This window comes from Netta rufina (assembly GCF_964035555.1).
Source record: "Netta rufina genome assembly, chromosome: 5".
NCBI lineage: Eukaryota > Metazoa > Chordata > Aves > Anseriformes > Anatidae > Netta > Netta rufina.
This window is the reverse complement of record NC_140128.1, coordinates 20,227,082-20,248,608: the sequence shown is the minus strand read 5'-3', so window position 1 is coordinate 20,248,608 and position 21,527 is coordinate 20,227,082. Positions and strand designations below refer to the sequence as shown.

The following is a 21,527-nucleotide window of genomic DNA, read 5'->3' as shown; positions in this document are numbered from 1 at the left end:
TTATTCAGACTGTTAAGTAGTTCAGTTTTCAGATTGAAAAATTCAGGTTGAAATCAGTCAGATTGTAAACCACAGGCTGGAAACTGCTGAGGGAATGCACAGTTTATCGAACATCTTCTTGCAATAAAATTTCTTTAAAATTATTTTCGTTGCATGTAAAAGATTACTTATGGTCTCCCACCTGTTCCAAAAGAAGCAAAGAGAGTAAACTCCTACTTCCTATCTCTTGCTAGTGGGTACTACTCACCTTCTAAAATATTTTACTCAAGAGAGGTTGCCTACTCCCCATCACTGGGGTGAAAAACAATTCAAGCAGATTCAAGAATTGTAGCAGATCATCAGACTGTTAAAATCTTAATGCCATGGAAGCCTAGCATGTAAGGTAAAATTACCTACTTCACCGACTGACTTCAGCTATGCCAGCACTCTACTGTGTAAGGCATTGAACCACTTCCTACGAATTGTTTAGTTCTCTCATAGTACAGCAGTGTCTCTACATGAAAACTTGCACGAAGAATTTCAGCAGTTTATCCCAGTAATTTAGATCTATTAATCAAATAGAAGCATAATAATGAGCAGAGACATAGAGGATATAGCAAAACAGTGCAACTACTTGACCAAAAAATTTCAAGGAGATAATTAAAGATCATCTGGCTTCTGTTATTTCACTTAATTTTGTTGTTCTTATCTGCATTTTGGCTTTGATATAGTTCTCTGCATGTTATATGAAAAGTTTGGCCAAAAAATTTATCCTCTGATAAACTAGGTGAATAAATCCAAGCTCTCTGTCCTGGAGTTGATTTTATTATTATTATTATTATTATTATTATTATTATTATTATTATTATTATTATTATTATTATTTTCACATTAGTGAGCCTCTCTATTTCTTTCTGGTAATAGTGTTACAGTATAACCTAAGGATATTTTTTCCCCCTACTGTTATACCAACGTTTCAGCAAGTCTAATAGCTCTCATGGTGCAGTTTCGTCTGTACAGTCGGGATGGCTTGGGACTTTGCAGCAATATAGAGTGCCCTTATAGAAAAAATAAATAAATTACTGTCAACAAGGTAGAGATCCCTTAAAGTCATTTATTGCTTTTGCATATAAAAATTGTCAAACTCCTGATCTTTTTTTTTTTTTTTTTTTCCTTGAACTAGCATAACTTTGAGATTTGTAATCTTCCTGTGATTCTCAGGCTCATCTCTGATATTTGTCAATCTATTATCAGGGAATACACCTGTGAGTATACCTTAAGAACCTAGCTGCCAGCTTTCAAACATTATTCTTGCCTCTAAACTTTTCTCCTGTATACTTTCCATTTGCAGTCATTCTGATCTGGAACAGAATCTCTTTTTTTATTTTAATAAAGTAGTAAATCTGCACCTACAATTTTTTTTTCTGCTTTGGTTACATAAACACAGTTATTCTGAAAGTCTCGTGAAAGATACATCAAGGGAATCAGGAACTTTACTCCTTTGTTTCTTGGCTTCGATCTCTAAAACAGATCTTATTATTGACACGTTTATTTTTGGCGCTTCCTTGTTGTCATAAATTGCATCCTACCCACATGAGCAAAGAGCACAAAGATGACCAATTAGGAAGCTGGCATCACAGTCATTCCAACCACATCCTTTAAGCTCATACTTTTGCATCATCTTTTTTTCCTGCAGTTGTTTTCTTGCCAAATAAACATTGCTTTCTTGCCAAATATGTGTCATTGATTCTCAAGGCATCTATGGTCATATAACCATAGGACCATTATGGTGGACTGTAATTAAAAAATGGCAGTGGTATGAGAGTTGAAAACAGAATTTTCTATTTGTTGGGATTCTTACAGTATAGTAAAAAGCTTGTAGCCCGAAGAACACTGCAGTAAGCCCTATGTCTTTTTATTTTGTTCAGGTTTTGTTCTTGTTGTTCTTTGCAAGGTATTAATAAGACTAAAGAGGAGGAATAAAGCTTTTAGAAATTTTTGTAAGTCAGTAGATGATCAAACTTCAATCATTCATTTTTGTTGGTGTATCAAGTACATCACATGTAAAATTGCATTTCCAAGAATAATACTCTAGTTGTCTCACAGTACTTATTTGTGAAAGCCCAAGGTCAGATTTTCTGCCTAAATACCTATGCTTTTGTATGTTGGTGTTGCTGGAGGCTATTACTCTGATGTCTTAATAGTGAGAGCACACTGGATGGGCATTGAAGCATTGAATCCGATTTCTGTTAGCTGCTGTTTGTACCATCCATTTCATTTGAGACCCCTGCCCAAGAATGGCTGCCATTTTAAAATGAAACTTATGGTTTTGTTGTTGACCTTAAGCCATGCTATAACACAATAAATACATTATGTAATGATATGTTTATTGCAAGAGAGGGACTATTTGCTTTAATAAGTGTCAGTTGCATCTTATACTGCCTCTCATTTAAGAAACAGTAAAATATTTTTGCTGTTATTGAACGTTGTATGTTTAATTGGTGACAAGCTTTGTCCTCAAATTAATGCCTAGCTCCAGTTATAGTATCATTATGTCATAACAGTGAAAAATTCTAATTAAGATGATCTGTTTGCCAGGAAAAAGTTTAGTATATCAATTAATCTATTTTATCAGGGGGAGTACTCCCTACCTCAGCCCCTATCAGAGCCTGAGCTATGAGAAAAACATCACAGATGCATGCTGCATTGGACAAAGAACACATGCATGCATTTAAATCATGTATATCTTACTTTTTACTGATGTAATTGTGAAATATGTTCTTTTTGCATTCATAATTAGGGGGTGGAACAGATGGTGAAGGCTTAGTTTAAAATAATCTGTCATTAAAATAACCTAGCCTACTGGTAATTCTTCACTCTAACTGGAGTTTAGGTCAGTGTAACAGGGTTTTTTGCAGTGTTGGAATACACTAAAAGGAATTAGGGACTTCATGGATAGTATGAAATATGAGGATATTCTCCAGAAGGACACTGTAGTAAGACCCCAGTGAATTAAATTTGTCTGTAGTGGGAATATGCAAAAATAGCAGGGACAAAATTCCTCTGACAAATATAAATTCATTTAGTGCAATGCATTATACATTAGCACATATTCGGTCAAAGTGGTACAGTGGGTTTCATATCCTGAAAGGAAATAACCTCACTATTCTACAACTACTGTAAGAGACACTTAGTATTTTGGGTTAAAATCCAGTGTTTTACATTTTCATATTATTCTGATGTCAGAGGACATAAATTATAATTATTGGCATTATTATTCGGAGATGCTGTAGGTAGTGACTTTTACATTTGAGTCTCACTTCCTTCATGTCTACCACATTTAATTGCTGGTATGTGACAAAGGAAATCTTATATCAGTCCTGTCTCTCTAGTTTAGAACAGTTTTCAGAAATAAGAAAACCAGCTCAATAAATCAGATAGTTGTATGTCTTTAAAGCATTTATTTTAGTGTTTCCTCTAAGATTTCATTCTCTACCAGCTTTGAAAGAAAGCATATAGGTTTCAGCATGGTATTATGATAAATCTTCTCAAGGAGGGGCGAGCATTAACATTTGTGTCGGTTCTTTTTCATCTTAATCCAACCTTGGTTAATAATCAGAAAATTCTACATAGTGGGTAAGAAGAAGTAATTAACCCTTTGACCCCAGAATCTTAATTGGCGCCTGTTGAAAACAGTGGGGCAGTTTAAAAAAAATAAAAAATAAATTAAAAGTAACCTGTGGTGATTGAAACAGCATAATATATAATGGTTTTCTGAAATCAGAAGTACTGGGGAGCTTCAGCTTTAATCACGATTTGCATATAACCAGTAAGAGTAGGTTTAAAGAAGAAGTTGCCAGTCTTCCTTAAATTTAATTGTGCTTAAAATTGACAGGTGGGGTCACCCTTACCATTTTTAAGGTATCACACTAGATGGGATAGCACTAAGTTTATGAAAATCAACCTCATTTAAAAAAAAAAAAAAAAAAAAAAAAAAAAAAAAAAAAAAACACACAAAATGAATCCAATTATACTTTCCTAACAGAAAATGCTATACCTTGATATGCTCTTCCAATGAAAACCAGCTATGTAATGAATACTGGTTGCCATTTCAGGACTTATTTCTATTCAACTATATCTATAGTTGATCATAACTTCAGAGCTGTGGAACAGAACAGTAAAACTGTTCAGAAATTCCAGCAGGAAATGACACTATGGTGCTCAGTTTAAAAGAGGGGCTTAAAAGCTGACTAAACCTGGTACACTTCTCACATTTATTGTTTTCTTAGCTATACAAATGTAGTATGAATAATGCTTCCAAAGATTTTTCGTTAAAACAAAATTGTTTGTAAATAAGTAGTGTACAATGATATCATATACTCTTTTTCAGTATATAATATAACCTTTGTTATGTTGTCTGCCACCTTTCTCTGAAGTCTGGTGCTCTCTTGGCATGCACAAAGGACATACGCTTTATGAAAAATTGAAAAATTTCAACACGCATTACTTAAATAATAAATATTCATAAATAATACCTATGAATAACGAATGAGACAGTCCTTCAGAACTACTGTTTGACCTGTATAAGGAACAACAACATTGTCACAAAAGTGGTCCATCTCAGGCCTTTCATACTGGCGGGAGGAACTGCCTTGTATTGGACAGTGGCCATTCCTTCCCCATTTTTTATGTTCATTTTTCTTTTGTATGAGCACTTGAGCTTAGTTCTTCTAATGTCTTTGCATTTGGGGCATGGAAGTAGTTAGCTGTTCCATTAGCTATCAATCAGTGGCTTTTTCAAAATATAATTAAATAATCTGTCAAATTGTCTCTATTGAACAAAGTGCTGAATTATGTCAGTATTTGTACTGAAACATAACTTCAGGGAGCAAGGAAAGGAAATGGAGAAAGAAGGCATGACCACCACATAGTAAGCCTCAGTTGGCTTAATGAAGTGATTTTGTGATGTGGGAAATGACTAGTCATGCATGAAGCCAAAGGAGTAACGGGTATGCTCACTCTCCTTGCCAATCTATCAGTGATGCCTTCTTTGTACCTTGCTTGTGAAACTAGGAGGTGAGTAAGGAATAGTCTCCCAGAAGGAAGCAGATGAACAGGATAAAGAATTAAAACTGTTTAATGGAAGGAAAGATTTGGAGTAGATGAAATGGAAAAATAAGAAGGGAATGATGTTGCTTAACATTTCTGACTTCAGGACTCTTCCCAGTTGCTGGTGACTGCAAATTTAAACTATGAAAGTTGTAATTTCTTTTTGCTCGTGTAGACCTGAGATTAATTTATTTATATTGTTTCCAGCAAAACTGGTTTTAGACAGTTCCAAGACAACAGTGAGGAAAACAATTATGCCTAATCAGTGTTAAAAGCTTTATACCAACTTGTTTCATTAGGAAGACTGAGTTTCTAAATAAAATGGTGCTTACTGAAAAAAGAAGCATGACAGCCATTAATGACTTGGAGAATTATTTTTTGCTGTTCTCACAAAACTCTATGCCAGATAATTACACAGTGATATAGTGTACTAAACAGAACAGATCATAAATGTGCTGAAACTGTGTGGACCCTTTTTCCAGTAAAAGAGCGAGGGGACCACGCAAACTAAAAGCCTGAATATGTTAAAAAAAAAAAAAAAAAAAAAAAAAAAAAAAAAAAAAGAGAGAGAGAGATGAGGAAAATTGTTTTTATATGATACACAAAAATTGATAACATTTCTTTCTTCGGTATATTAATGAACCAACAAGATAATGTGATTCCAAAAAACAGTCTTCAGCACATTACTTATAAAAGTAATTACAGGGAATATCACCTGTCATGGCCATGCCAATGTGTAACAACCTGAGGTTAGATAGAAACTTCTGGTAGGCTTGTCATTACCTACGTTGCCAGTATTGGTATTTCAAATCCCTATTTTCAATCACCTAGTTACACACTGACAGATCCAGGAAGACCAGCCACTGCTGATAGGCCATTAGTCTGATTCAGTATGGCAATTTATTGTTGCTCTTGGAGAATGGCGTTCTAGTAAGGACATATATAGGTGGCCAGGGAATCAGTGTGACAGTCTTCTAACAGAGAATTAAACCAATTTCCTCAGAGGAACATGGGACAGAGTATCAGGAAAACTTAAACCAAGACCCTTAAAGATTTACTCTTCTGGTCTTTCTGTGACAGGGAAAGTGGGTAGCAGTGGAAGAAATGATACATAGCTGGGGAGATCAAAGGTTTTGATTGTCCTTGTATAGATCTAAGTTTGAACTTCACTGTTCCAAATTTTCCACCTGTTATTGATGTTAAAATTCAAGGAACTAATGTTAATCATTTGAAAAGAAATGATGATGATTTACAAGAGGCCATAAATGGCTTGCATAATATAAATGTTTTTATATGAAGGAAATCTATGCAGATTTACATTTTTATTAATTCATAAATATAAATTAGTCTTTTTTTAATGCAGCAAGAGTTTGTATTCCAATATGTGGTATATTCTTTTTAGAAAACACATTTGAACTAATTTCAGCACCTACTATATCAGAAAGGGGAGAACACTTCCCAAAGACAATTTCTGACTAGCAATGTGTTAGAAATTAATCAAGGAGCAGAAAAATCAATAAAATTAAAAAGCCTAAAAAATCACTGTTCTGTATGTGAAAAGGAACAAAAAAATTACATGACTTCGTTGTCACATTTTTCTTCAAATTTGTGTACCTTTTTTTTTTTTTCCTCCAAAATCATGTTGGTCTCTCAAATGGTACAGTTATATTTTTGCTTTACCTTTATGTCAAAACAATGTTTTGAATGGGACTTTTTGGGATTGTTTCTTGCTCATCTTAACGTCTGGGGAGTTTCTTATTCCCTGAGTTATTTTAGCATTTGCAGTTTCTATGATTTTGTGATTTTACTTTTTCAATAGTAAATACATTTTTTTTTTTTTGCTAATAATCAGACTCATAAAAAGCATAAAACATATACTATATAAAACACAGTTTCTTCCTACTGAAGATTTGCTTATGTTCCTAGAGGTATATTTTCATCTTGATGTGCAGTGATTTACTCCACATGTCAGTTTAGAATATAGTCCTTTGTTTATTAACTGCAGTCATGTTTCAAAAGGTATGCATTAATCTGTGCAGTCATATTTGGATTTTTGCAGTTGCAATGGAAACTGCATGCAAAGACCTGAACCTGTCAAAATAAAATCTGATCTAGAGTTTTACACCAAAGAGATGAAATTCATAACATTTCTGTAGACCTAAGCAGTAAACATATTTGACAGTAATCTGCTGATTGGCTTTGTTTGTTGCCTCACAAAAGGAAAATTGTGTGTGTGTATGTGTATGTAATCCTCAATTAATTAACAAATTATTGAGGTCCGTAGTGATTTGAATTATGGTAGAATTTTATTTTATCTTTTTCAGTTTTTGTAAGTGAAAATTCTCTGCTTTGATTCTGCAGAGTCTGGGGGGATCTTCGTACATACTGTTTGATTGGAAGGTTATTTGTTTCTCTTATTTATTTCTTCCTGTTAAAAAATAAAATAAAATAGAAGAACACTTTATTTTTCCATATTCCTTCTATATGCAAATGAGATAATTTTGTATAGTATATGGCAGATGTAAGCATGACAGTAAGTCCTTGAACTTTGGAGTATAATCATATGTTGATTTTTAATATGTAAATTTTGTAAAGGAATTATCTTAATGATTCAAATCAAAACCACAGAAATCTGAATATTTTGCACAATTTTTTTCTGTGATGCCTTTGTTTGTATCCATTTATGTCTAGAACTTGGAATTTTAATTATCTATTCACTTTTCTTTTCTTCCTCTGCAGTCCCTGGATGGATTTGTATTTGCACTAAATCAAGAAGGAAAATTTTTGTATATTTCAGAAACTGTCTCCATCTATTTAGGCCTGTCCCAAGTAAGTACATGCTTTCAATTCTAAAGTATACTTGTGTGTGATGTGTTCTTCTGTTTATCATTCTAAGAGAAAAAATAGCCTGGTTTCTGTATTTTGCATGGATTATTGAATTAGTTTTTTTCAAATTGCATCTGGTTCATTCTGAGATGTAATTGAAAAACTCGTCTACCAGCATTGGACATTCAAATAAGATAAACTTGTGCCTGAAAACTTTTTGCCATGAAGGGTCATTATTAATTTATTGAGAACAAATGAAGTTTCTTTTCTCGGTTGTTTTGAACTTTAAACCTCTGTACCTGATAGGAAAGGGACACGCTAATAGTACTTCCCTTGTGTCCTATTACTGGATGTTTATGGAGTACCCTGCATTATCCAGGGAGCTGACACAATGACAGGGAGTCATTTGGAGTCAAGAAATGCTGAAAGAGACCATTAAAATGTCTTGCAGGGAGGGTTCGAACAAGGACATATTTTGCCGCTTCTGCAAATGTTCACTAATATAAAATATATATATATATATATATATATATATATATATGTATAGTAGTTGTTTTTCTTTTGTTATTGTTGACAACTGCTTTTCAAAGATTAAAAGACGAGACAAAAACAGAGGGAAATTTGCTTGTTGATGCTTATTCCTAAACCTGCTGCATCACACATCTTTAGGCAGAATAGCTTCTCTCTACTTGGGCTTAGAAATGCAGCAGAAACATTTTGCATGATGATTTTCAGGGTAAGATATCTACTTCTATTGCAGATACCCAGAGGAGAAAAAATATAATATTTATTTCAGCTCCTTTAAATTGGTACCCATACTGCTATGACGAGGCAACTATTATCACTGCTAACTATTAGTTTTGCTGTGCTTCAACAGTAACAAAATGAGAAATTTTAACTTTTGTTGAAGAAAAGGACTAATTTTAAATATTATCTTGTGAGAATCAGAATAGAGGTTCATTAATTCCTCAAAAAAAGTGTGAGCAATTGGCTAAAATAAGTTCAGTAATTGTTATTTTGTGCTGGCTTTAGCAAGCCAAATAATAGAAATGGAAACAGAGCTGTTTTAAACTCATCCGTATTCTTGTCTCTCATTAAAGCCCCTCGTTTTGTAATAGACTTTAATCCCTGCCTTAATCTGTTTGGGAGTTGGTATCAGGAATCTCAGATTTTGAAATCAGTGTGCTACCATGTTGCTAATACAGTAAAGAATCAGAACTTTAATGTTTATTATTGTCTTATGCTCATATTAATCTGTTTTATGCATAGTATCCAACAAAGTTTAATAAGCCAGTAAAGAAGAAGGATGGATAATTAGTTTAAGCAGGTAAATGCTAATTAGGAAACTCCTGAAAGGCATCCATTATACACTAGCTTAAAACAAATTTTACAGCCCTGGTTAGTGGTGTAATCCAAATTCTGTCAAGGCAACTGCATTTTCTGTAATTGAGATGTGTATGTTTGCTTTGCATAACAGATGGCTCTGTATGCTTAGACTGATAGCTAGGAAAATAATAATTGCATTATTCTGGCCAAAAGAATATTAGCTCTTGGGTTTTGGCCATTTCAGTCAGTCCTCCTGCCAGCACAGCATATGCACATATATGGATTGGATTTTCAAGGAAATTGATGCATCTGGAATAGTGTGGCCATCTGAAATATCATCTGTTCAAGAAAAATTTGGCTTTAACCCTATGCTAGTCTCTTGTTAAAAGCATTTTCTGCCAGTGCCTTTTTAACTATAGGGCTCGGTAAATCTTTCCTTACTCTGAACTTATATCATGTTGGTGAGGCTTTACACTTCATCTTGATCCCCATATACATTTCAAGCAAGGGTTCAGATAAATTAAGAAATTTTCTTTGCATGTTAGAGTATTTGATATATCAGTGCAAGTGTTTCCTTGCATTCACTGCTGAGGGTATTGATGGAAAAACTACAAACAAAAAAATAAATCACAATCAGGACTGTGGATTTTAATACAATAACAGGTTCTATCTGCTGAGACCCACTAAAATATCTGTAGTTTTCATTGCTTTTCTCTTCTGTCTTTATGTCTTTATGGCAATACTTTGTATTTCTCAGACCTATTGTATTTATATTTTTTATGTATTGTTTGGTTGGTATACTGTTGTATAACTAGGTCTCCAGCAATGATGAAAGGAATGCTGTAGCTACTTGACTCTAAATAGCTATTCAAAGTGATTTTTCTTGGGGGGGTTGGGGGGGAGGGGAAGGCAAGAATATCCTTAAAAGCATTCCTCAGATGGTACTTTGAAATGTCCATTACAACAGTCTTAATTCTGAATTTCTGGAAAGGTGCTACATAATACATGTGGTATTTCATTTCTTGCACAGCACGTAAATATTGACAGGTCCTGATCTTGATACAAGCCCCTGCCCCCCTATATTTGTATGGAACCTCCAGACAATTTTGCATTGCTGAAGGTGTGAATCATCATTCTGAAGTCCTAACTTCAGAGTTTTACTTCTAGTCAAATGCCTTGTTAGAGGCTTAATCCTTTTTATTATTTTTTTTCCTTCTTTTTAAACTAGTATTCATGGAAATAATTTGTAATATGTTTAATGCTTACAAGGAAAATATCTAATGTTTCTTAGCTAAAGGAAAATAGTCAATGTACCCAATCTGTGCAGGTATAAAGAGTTTTTCACTGAACCCAATTTTTCTCTTTTCTGAACATTGAAAGCCAGTGGTAGAAAACAAATGGATGCTGATATTGTAAGATAGCTGTAAGGCTAATAGTAAAGAAATCAAAGAGTAAACAAAAATAACAATAAACATTCTTCTGACATTACAATGGATGTACCTTACATGTAGAGACCCATAGATGCATATGTTTTGAACATTTTATCTCCCAGCTAAAGCTAACCAAGAATTTTAAGTTAGTTTGGCAGACGTGAATTTTTTTTTTCAGAGAATTTCATTGTGGGACTGCAATCAGAACTTTTTCAGAGGACACAGACACGTTTTGAAGTAGAGAGAAAGATACCATGTTAGCTGAAAATGAGGACTGAGAGAAGGAAGAGAATAAAGAAAACAGACGGGGGGGGAGGGGGGGGCAAAATATCCCAGTTATATATCCAGTCTGTATAAATTGCCACAGATGAATTATACTTGGGGCAAGCCAGAATACTCCAATGTACTTTCCAGTATTAAGTAGTTTAAGGATCTGCAGTGTTCGCTGGAAAACCCAGGCATGAATGAACCATGCACTGCAACAAGGATTTCTTTTCTGGGCAATGTGACTTGTGACCGTGTAGTTTACCATTGTGCCAATACAGTTTCTTACACTGCACCTCTGTAGTGATGTTTTGTCTTCATCTGCTTTCTGACATTTTCAAGTTAGCAGTTAATTTTTTACGTGAAGGTAACAGCCATTGTTTTGAACACCCAGCTCCAGGTTTCTTTTAAGAAATGGGATGAGACATTCAAGCCACTCCTTTGGGCACTTGGAAGTTGATATGAGTACCTACCTAATTTCAGTTCTTTTACAAAGTCTCTGCATTTGAGACTTAGTACAAAAATATGCTGATACAAGCAGTAAAAAATGGGGAGAAAAATTCATCTAGAATAGAGGATAAAATTAACAGATGTATGGGGTTCCAGAGTCTATAGAAAATATTATGGACTGATAAACTAGCTAGGATACTTTTATTTTCAGGAAACAAATTCTTAATCATCTCTCACCAACATTTGAAATCAACAAGGGTGTTATGCATATTTCCTCTTCTATGAAGTCCACACCTTAAAGTAAAATATTTCCTACCTTTGCTCCTGCTTGTACAGAACACAGACCAGGTTTTCAAATTGGCCTGTTGAAAAGAAAGCTCACTAAAAAGAGCAGTGCAGCTGCAGACATAATAAGAGATGATAGAGGTGAAGAAAAAACAGTAACAATAAATTGTTGAGATTTTGTGCTTTTTTAAAACAAAGCAGGCAAAGCCAACAGGTATTTAATGTGTGTACTGTGTTATTAATAGCACAACCTATCTTCTTATTTTGGGTTTCTGTGCATTTGTTCTATGAAATGGGAAATAAAATTATAGCCACGGCACACAAGTACAAGGTCAAATAAATGACAGTACTCAGTCTATTTGTGAAGCTATTCTGAAAAAGAACCATGGTGCCAAATGTGGTTTATTTGAATAATAAAGAAGAATTAGATTCCCCTGATAACTTGGCTGAGGGCCAATAAATCACTAGAGGTTAAGAATGCCTTGCAACAGCCATGTATTTCTTTTTCTTTTACGAAGCGTAAACCTCAACTACTATGCTCTACCTGTTTTTCAATGCAAATTAACTTGAGGTTAGTAGATGCTTAAAGGATTGCTTTGTGCTCTGTTTCCTTAAAAAATAGTGTAAATCAAAACTTGCACTGATTCTGTAGGTTCTACCTTAATTTCCCACTGTACCATTACCTAAATAAAAGTAATAATAATAATAAAAAAAAGCCAGGAACTTCACAGAAAAACTACATTTCTTTAAGCAAATTCAAACAGTAGCCAAATGAGAAAAGTTTTTTGTTTGTTTGTTTTAGTGTTCTAAATTTATACAGTAGAATAAATAGAATAGCTTCTACTCATCTAGTAAATAGTTGCACCAGCATTGCTAATTTTTGATTAGCTTGATCCCTTTAAAATTTATTAAATGAAAGCCTGGGAAATTCTGTGTTGGTCATGTGTTATTGAAGTTTTTTTTCTCTGCATGTTCAGCTAAGTTCATTTGCTTTTATCTTTTATGCTAAAAGAAGAAGGTGAGCAAGGGAGGAACTCTTTTGAAACAGAGTGGCTCTGAGGATTTTGAGAGCAGAAAGAAAATATAAGTATCAAAATAATTCAGAAACAGTACAAGGCGCGGTGGCACATTATCAATTTACAACATTTAAATTGATAAATGTTTGGTGGTGAAGGCCTACAAGGGCACTTTGAAAAGCAAATAGCGACCTGGTGAAGAAATTGATTTTTCCCCCCCGAAAATGACTGCATGATGCATCATTTGACTGCATGCTGTCCAAGTGCTTGACAGAGATAATCTCAGCAATCCCACGGGTGACCTTATCGTTCTCACCAGGGCAACTTTGTCTAGGTTCTGACTTTGTGCATGTCAAGGTTTCTTCAGGCAGGATCCTTAGGGGGAAAAAGTTCCTCTGTTCGATCCAGATATTGAACTGCTCTTCGAGGCACTCCCCCACCCCGAAAAAGGCAAGCTTGTGTCTTTTTTTCATAATTATGAATGAACTGAACAAGAGCAAATATCTACAGACACAGTATCTGCTGAAGCCATTATTGCCTTTTCAGTGTAGTTTAGTTTAGTTCTTAAAGGAGAAAGGGTACCTGCCATTAGAGGTTATCAGACACAGCTGAAAGATTCCAAAACATATGGCAGCCTTCCACCATAACAAAAATATCCTGTTTGCTTGCTTTCTTGCACTCAGTCTTCTCAGCTTTATTTGTTCTTAGGAGAAGATTTTGCCATTGTTATAGTATTTTGCATCAGTGCCAATAATTTTTTCTTTATTCTTTTCTTTTTTTTTAATCCCTATCCCAACCCAAGAACTTTTAAGACAACTCAAGTGCAAATGACAAGCTGACAGAAGTCCTGAACATCAACATCAATATGCATAATTTTGCATAGACACTCTGTAACAACCTTCACTCTATCATCTTGAAGTGATCCAAAACACTTCGCCTGTTTTACCTGGTTATCACAAAACTGTTTTTGTCTAGCATAGAGGAATATATTGCCCAGACTGTGAAGAATAAAAGCATATAAACATTTGCAGGATTTTTCAAGGTATTTTATATAATGAACAAATTCTTTTTTGTGCATAGGTTATAATGGTTAATTATAATTACTGATTAGGAACCTATGGAAAGCAGCAAATGTTATGCTCTGTTTGGTACCCCAAAGCTGCTTTACCCACTGCCTTTGACACCCACAGTTCACCATTCAACCTCTTTTACCTCTTTCTTTCATCCACAACATTAATTCTGAGTGAACAAGACGTGCTTCCTTGCTTTTGACAAGATTTGCTGCAGTCTCATGCGACAAAAACCCAACACTCATTCCAGATTCAGAAAGTAGGATTTATAACAGCATTTTAATTTAATGTTGGATGTCGAACATATAAAGAGATCACAGTAGTACTAGAGCTGAAAATTGATGCCTTTTTTATTAGTGTCCTCTCAGAAGTGGGTGAGCCGCTGTTTGTGCAATGGAGCACAGAGCACCACAGTCAGATGAATGAGGATATGCTATCTGCAAGGAATCATATTTCAAACCACTGTCTGCTTCTATTGATGTGCTCAGAGTTGAAAGGTTATGCTAGTAAATGCCATCAGAATTTTCAGCATTAGAAATCTGTGGAATAATCCGCTGACTGTCACTTTGTAGTCAGCCAAATGCAGTATATAGTGCTGCTTTGCTCATTTATTAAGCTTGAAATTAACTTATTGTTACTAATCACGTTGTTTTGCTTATTCTTCTACAATATGCTTAAATACTGCCAACAGTGTTGTCTTATAGGCTCTGTTGAATATAGCGCTCTGTTGAGATAACTAAAGGAATCCAGAATGTCATTTTACATGAGAATCATGTTCCTCTTATTTATTCTTTTGAACATATTTTACCAGCCGTTGAAGCTGAAACATTGAGAGCCTTTATGCAGAAGGAATTCACTAGTTAAAATGAATCACACAGATTCTCCGTGCTATAAAATAGAGCCTCATTGGTTTAATGTTTGAAGGCTGAAGACTTTTCATGTCACATAATAATTTCTAGCATTTGATGTTAAAAATAAGATTTTGATAAGGTATTTTCATTGCAATTGTTAACTCTTTCCAGTACTAAATAAGTAAAACCAAGAATATTAGCAATCAGACCAATTTACTTTCTGGTAGATGAAATGTTTCCAGGTTGCTTTAAGGAAAATGTCTGGGAAAAATTAAGACAATTTAGCTATTTTACATTTGTCATTTCTATTAAAATGGAGACAAAGATTTTTCCTAAATTAACATTCGTATTATCCAAATTAGCTGCAGAGTAGTTTGGTATCTTTTTTGCATTGCATTGTAACATATTTGTGTGGAAGTTGGTGGAACATTCTATATATAGTCATTTAGTAAAACAAACAGCTGTGGAATAATTGGGGGAGAAAAAGAGATACTGACAGGAAACATACAAATTTGTTATAGATATATTTTACATGCTGTCTGGGTACATATGAAGGAAAGAAACACACAAAATTAAGTAATTATTTGACCTTCTAAGAATAAGGTCAAAAAGTCATTCTACTAGCAAGCAACCAAAATTTCATTTCTCAAAGAATAAAAATGTGTAATTAATAGATTCTGATTAATAGTGAGAAAATATGCTTTTGAGTACTTCCAAGATGTACTGATACTGAAACTTATTCTCTTTTACATGTCTATTTGAGCCAGGGCAAGTGAAAGTCCTGACCCAAGTTTTCTGTGATGTACGAAAAGATCCAAGATTTGTAGCAGTGAAACAGTACAGGTTTACTCAGCATTCACAAACATTTAAGAAAGAATAGGTCAGGCCACACAAACTCAAGGATTTGCTTAGGGTTATGAAATAAATAAAACAGCGCCTGTATGGTGTATCAAATCATCAAATTAATCTTGGCTAAAAATAACTCCGCAAAAAAAAATAAGAAAATATTTTAAACTCGGATCTGTTCTGTGATATTTTCACCTGCAAATCTTCACTGACAGTTCTACCAGTCCAACTAAAGGGTTGCATATGAAAGCACAACATCAGGAATGAGCAGCTCAGAACAAGGATATCAGATGGGTCTTGATCTGTGTCTATCAGCATCTTCTATTACTATAGTCTGAGTCAGGATTTGCTGTTTTCAGTCAGAGTTGAGAGGAATCTCCTTCTGAGAAATAAAGAAAATACAGAATAGGAGAATTTAAGAAGAAAATAGCCTTATTAGAAGAGAGTAATTCCAAATTCTGCAGTGGAGATATTCTCCACAGAGTTAGTGGGGGATCTAGCCAAAGCTAGATATTTCCAAACTCTCTTCAGCCAACCCAAGAAAACCTCCAAATCAAAGTCTGATGGTGCTTAATCCTCAAGGTTTGGAGTGGAAATTCAGGATAATCACATTCATGTGCCATCTTCTAGTGCTAATCTATACTTTTTTTGTTACTCCCCATTTATCTTCAGCATTACAATAGACCTATAGTGCCTTAGCATTTTAACCTTATATTTTCCTGTAATTCTTTCCGGCATGTGAACTAGGATGCAATCCAAGAAATCCACTGCCCACATTCCAGTTGCACAAAGTGTGATTTCCACTTCCTGGTGAAGTACAATCTGAGAGGGAAATTAACTAGATTGGTTTCTGTATATAGTGTTCAGGATAAAAAGCATCAGAAAAGTCATTATGGTTACTGTGAACTCATTTTTATCTTAGTTCCTCTGAGTTCTTCAACAGCATTCACATTAAAATTTCTTTCTACTATTTGCTTATACCTTTGCTTATACCTGCATTAATAATGACTAACTCAATTCCCCTTAGCAGTTTTTTTATGTATTGTTCTCATGTCACTGTCACAGAACGGACCCATAGAAGAGGCAGCTTAATGTCCTGTTGCAAGCTATGCCATTAGGACCCATACCAGCACATAGACTAGTGCTGTACTATTGTGAGCATAATTAAACAGTTTGGGGACAGGTAGAGCATACTCTAGCTGTACTGGGACAGCCAAAGCCAGCTTTGCAGCAGAAATGCACTTCTATTGGCAACTAGAAGAGGGAGAGGAAAACAAAGGCTATATTTTCCCTTTCAAAAGACAGGAGCTCAGATGTGGCAAAAGAGTAGTCTGATAAACCTCCTGTGCCTAGAGTCAGAAAGTTAAAGCAGAAAGGAAAGGGAGAAAAAATCTTCTTTCAGCAGTGAAGGGATATATCCAAGAGCAAGAATTATCCTCTTCTCTAGAGACAGGAGGCATGTGCATATATTGGAGGAGGCGGAATCAAAATAGTGTAAGCAAGGCAGACAAAAGAAATGCCTCTCTGTGCACAGACAGGAAAGGCATAGAAGATACATGGCGTACTGCCTCTACTCAGCAACTGAGAATCAGAGTCATGAGAAGACATTCTGCGTCTTCCTTACTAACCAAGAAAAATTTTGCCAACCCTTAATGTTCAGAGCTTATACCCCTGGATCAACTCAAATTATATGACTGGTTTAAAGTTATTAAGTATATGAAAATAATATTTTTTAAAAGCTTATTAACATTCTGGATTTTCCCAGCTTTTATGGCTTTACATTGTCAACTTTTCATTTCCATTGGCTACCAAAATGTTAGAAGTTTACTTTTATGTTTAAGAGATGTCTGAGACTTCTTGGCAATATTACGTTTCTATGGCCAGGCTTTTGAAGCTGCAATCAAACATCACATGGTTGGCAATAAAGGTGTGAGATCTGACAACAGTAAAATAGAAAGGGAAAACACTGGCGCTGTTTTTATTTGAATGAGATCACATTGATCTGTAAACTAATGTGGTATATAATGCTCATACTACATTCCAGTTAACTTTTGAGGGTTTTGCATTAATAAATCTGGCCATGTGCTAATAAATTGTATGACAGTATTATTACCTATACTAATTATTTTCTGTTTAAGATTCTGTCTTTTGGGTGACAAGAGTAATTTCTAAGCTGAGTACTTCTGAATTAGGATGTAGCCAGTATAGCAAGGCATAGTCTGTACCTTTTCAAACTGCATTTCAGTAAGTTGTCTGTTTGGGGACAACACTTATTGATGTTTAATTAATAAATACAAAGCGATATACGTTCCTGGCATTCCTTGAATGAGATTGTAGCTATCCATGTGTTCTTGTTAAACTTCCCTAATATATGCATAAGAAAGATGTGAATATTGTAAATTCACATATTGAGGCATCATGTATGCGTTACGACTGCAGGAGGAGATGCTTCATTTTCTAAATTTCATTAATGTAGTTGAAGAACAAGTAGCTTTTCCTCTTTTGTGCTCCTCCTTGCTTGACGTGAGTCTGATCCACAGCCTGTAATCAATGAAAAGCGTTCTCTGGTTTTTGAATGGCTGTTGACTTATTATATATTATCAACGTTGTCAATATGGTGCTTATGTCATAATGGGTATAAAGAGTTTTTTTTGAAGCTGTTAAGCAATATCTCTGTCCCTATTAGGAAATGACGTATGTCCCTATAAGGAAATGAATAAGAGTATGAGTCTGATTATTCTCTTTTGTTCCCTAAATTGGCTATAAATTGATTGTGTGTTTGTAAATGTTTTGGTCACAAGATAGCTTTATTTCTTTGTCCTGTCTCCAAGTGCATATATTGAGATTGAGTTAACTTGAATCTTCACTTTGTAAATGCAATTTAAAGAGTTCCTACATTAATGCTGTATACTTTATTTACCTTGACGTTATTTATTATACAGATGAAGTATCGTCTAAATACTGAGAAAGATGCTTACCAAAGACTTGACAATTTTCAGAGTCAGAGGGGTTGTCTAAAGCAAAATAATAGAAAACCTTCTCTATTGTGATAGGTATATATTTGATTAGTAGCATGCTTGGGAGAGTTGAACTATTATGATATTTTTTTACTTTAAAGTCATCTGTTTCCAATCTTCTTCTGATTCAATCTGTCCTCCTTGTTAGTTCCAAAATTCAATTTTGGTGTGTGTTGCTTAAGCACATAGTACCTTCCCTTCAGAATGCAATTCATGAGGACAATGGAAAATGGAAAGTAATTCACTCGCTGAACTGTACATAAGCAAATTTCAGGTTCTAGAGAGAGCTTCACTGAAATGGGCCTCTCTTACATGCTCATAGAAAGTTTAAGGTTTTATCTTTCCTGCATTTTGGCAGAATTAGTTCTACAGAAAAGGTTTCATACACTTCAAATTGGACGAGCTAATAAACGATGTTCCAGAAGTTTTGTTTGGCTAAATTAAAGCCAGTTACTTAATACTAGTTCTTTTCTCCTCATTTGGTATTATTGCACTCCTCTTGGTTTACCTACATTTGTGACTGTAAAAGAGTCTTCTACATTTGTTGAAAGGCCACTGAGATGCATAGACTTAAAACAAACTATCGTGACACCGTCACCATGTTTATTCTGTTCAAGGTGGTTAGAAACCATTTAAATGGTATAAAGCTGTACTTAATTTGGGCAGTGATATTGCCAGTTCTGACAGTCCAGACATCATCCTCATAATGTTCTTGTGATACATCTCTGCAGATCAGGAAAGTCTGCAGCTTCCCCAGTAAGTGTGTAAATTCATGTGAAATAGGAAAAGAAACAGGAAAAATAAAATCCCAGATATAAAAATATATTTTCTGTAGCTTGTTAATTAAAATTGACATTGTATGGTTTCAAGAGACTAGGAAAGGACACTGCCATTTTAATATGTTTTGAAATCTTTTCAGTTGAGCAGACAAAAAATCATGTAATTACTGGAATTCATTCAGAACTTTAGTAAAATCATAGGTCTTCAATGTTAAATAGCATATGTAGAAATTGAAGAAGCTAAACTGTAGATATTTCTAAAATGTCACAACTGCTTTGTTACACTAGATGATATGGGCTGTCCCTTCATTGTTCTTCATTGTCATCTAGAACACCTGGGAATGTACTGTGAAAATAACAAAGAGTCTTTCTAAATAAGAGTAAAAAACAAAGACTTTGAAGGAGGTTATACATGCATTCTTATATTTGCTGTTTTGAATCAAGTTGTTGATGTGTGGTATGCTTTATTAGCATTAGCACCCATGTCACAGCAGTATCATAATTTGCATATAAACAATCAACATAATGGAAATATAAAATTCAGGGATTATTATTATTTTAAGTAAAACGCTTACCTATCCTGAAATGCAAATATTTATTCTGTGTGTTTATAATTACAATATTCCCATGATAGTTGATAATTTTCTGATTCTGTTTTCTAGTCTCATTTAACTCCCATTTATTCTCTTGCATCCATGGTCTTCATTCAGCACTGGACATGTTAGTGAGCTGTTGTACAGGGGTTTTTCGGTTTTAACCTTCAAAGGAATTTAGCTGAGCAGATGCTACATTGAACTAGTCAGAGTAGAAAGGAAATGATATGGCTTTTAAAGGGCACATCTAGCATATCTACTGGGCTAAAGTAATTCTGGCAATGCTTCAAAGGATATAACTTTTGATGGTAAAGTAGGTAGGCTACAGAATGAAATCACATATGGCAAGCTGTCAAAGTCTTCCTACACATTCAGTACATTTATATAAGTGCAAATGGATGCTGCTTAGATGGAGTCCCTAGCAATTTCCTGTTAAATCTGCTTTAAGATTATCTGATGTTATTTGACTAAATTATCTGTGTAAAAGCTGGGGACAACTTTTATGATCAAATATTTAGAAATTAGTTTTCTTTTTGGCAGATAATCTGAAATATGAACTGCAATTGTATTAACACTTGGAAGCAAAGGGCTTTCAGTAATAGCAATTATATGAAAACAGGGATAATGAATTGCTGTATATCAACTTGAAGAGGACGTATTTATAGGTCAATGATGTCAATAGCTATAGTTCTCATAGACACCTCATTCTTACCCTTTTATTCCTTGCTAATGCTAAGCAGACACAGTTTTAACTTTTAATGAGATTGGTGTCTATGAGAATCTCATTTTACAATGGATGGGAATACATAGTTTACAAGGGATGGATATTTTTCACCTTTCAAAATTTAACAATAAAAACTGTTACCCTTTTACAGATGCTAACAGTTGATGATTAATCAAAAATACAAACTGCAGTACTTATTGCAAGGACAAGCTTTTAAGTCTAGTCTTTTTTTGGGGGGTGGGGATGGGTTCTGGGTGTGGGTGTGGGTATTATGTTCATTGTGATGTATAATGCTCTAGTATAATGACAAAATTCAGTATGCATTACAGGATAGAGCTAGCTGAATAGCTAGGAGACCAAAGCATTTTGTGATAATAATTGCATTTGGATAAATGGTTGTATGTGGTTTTGCATGCACGTATATTTATATATAATACCCCTATGTGTGTGAATCTGCATGGGTCTGTATGCTTAGAAGGACAATCTTGAGTGTTGACAAGTTATTTTCTTCTGTTCTATACTACCCCACAGTAGTAAGAAATAAGGAATGTCCAATTACAGCCCTACAGCTGCCCAGAGCACATATGTTTGTTCTCTGATTCTGGGACATGGGCCTCCTGAAAAGCTCTGATAGGCTGACGGATGTTTGATTTTACTGGGGGATGGTGCAGTGTGTGGTTGACTGTTAAAGGCTGTTTGCTAAGGACGGAGTCTAATGAGATTTGGCCATTGAAACTGAAAGCCCTTCAGACAGACATTTATATATTCATTCATTTGACCCTTCTTTCATACTTATGTTTATCAGCAGCATGTGTTGCATCACAGCTCTGTGGTTTCTTCCCCACCCTGAGACTCTGTATGCCAGATATAGGTAATCAACCCCTCAAGGTATACACATCTTGCACACAGGATCCAAGAGCAGAAAAGGAGTGCAACACATCACAGCTCTGGTGAGGTCTGCA

General features: G+C 34.7%; 1 protein-coding gene across 6 annotated transcripts in view; it reads left to right on the top strand.

Moving 5' to 3' along the window:
* NPAS3 (neuronal PAS domain protein 3) overlaps positions 1-21,527 on the top strand; it is a gene marked incomplete at both ends in the record, with an annotated part of 620,600 nt that overhangs the window by 427,689 nt on the left and 171,384 nt on the right. For all 6 annotated transcript variants that reach the window (XM_084286994.1, XM_084286993.1, XM_084286992.1 and 3 more), the window contains one exon: positions 7,828-7,917. In XM_084286994.1, coding sequence (XP_084143120.1) covers positions 7,828-7,917 — 90 coding nt within the window. The remainder of the gene's footprint in view (positions 1-7,827; positions 7,918-21,527) is intronic.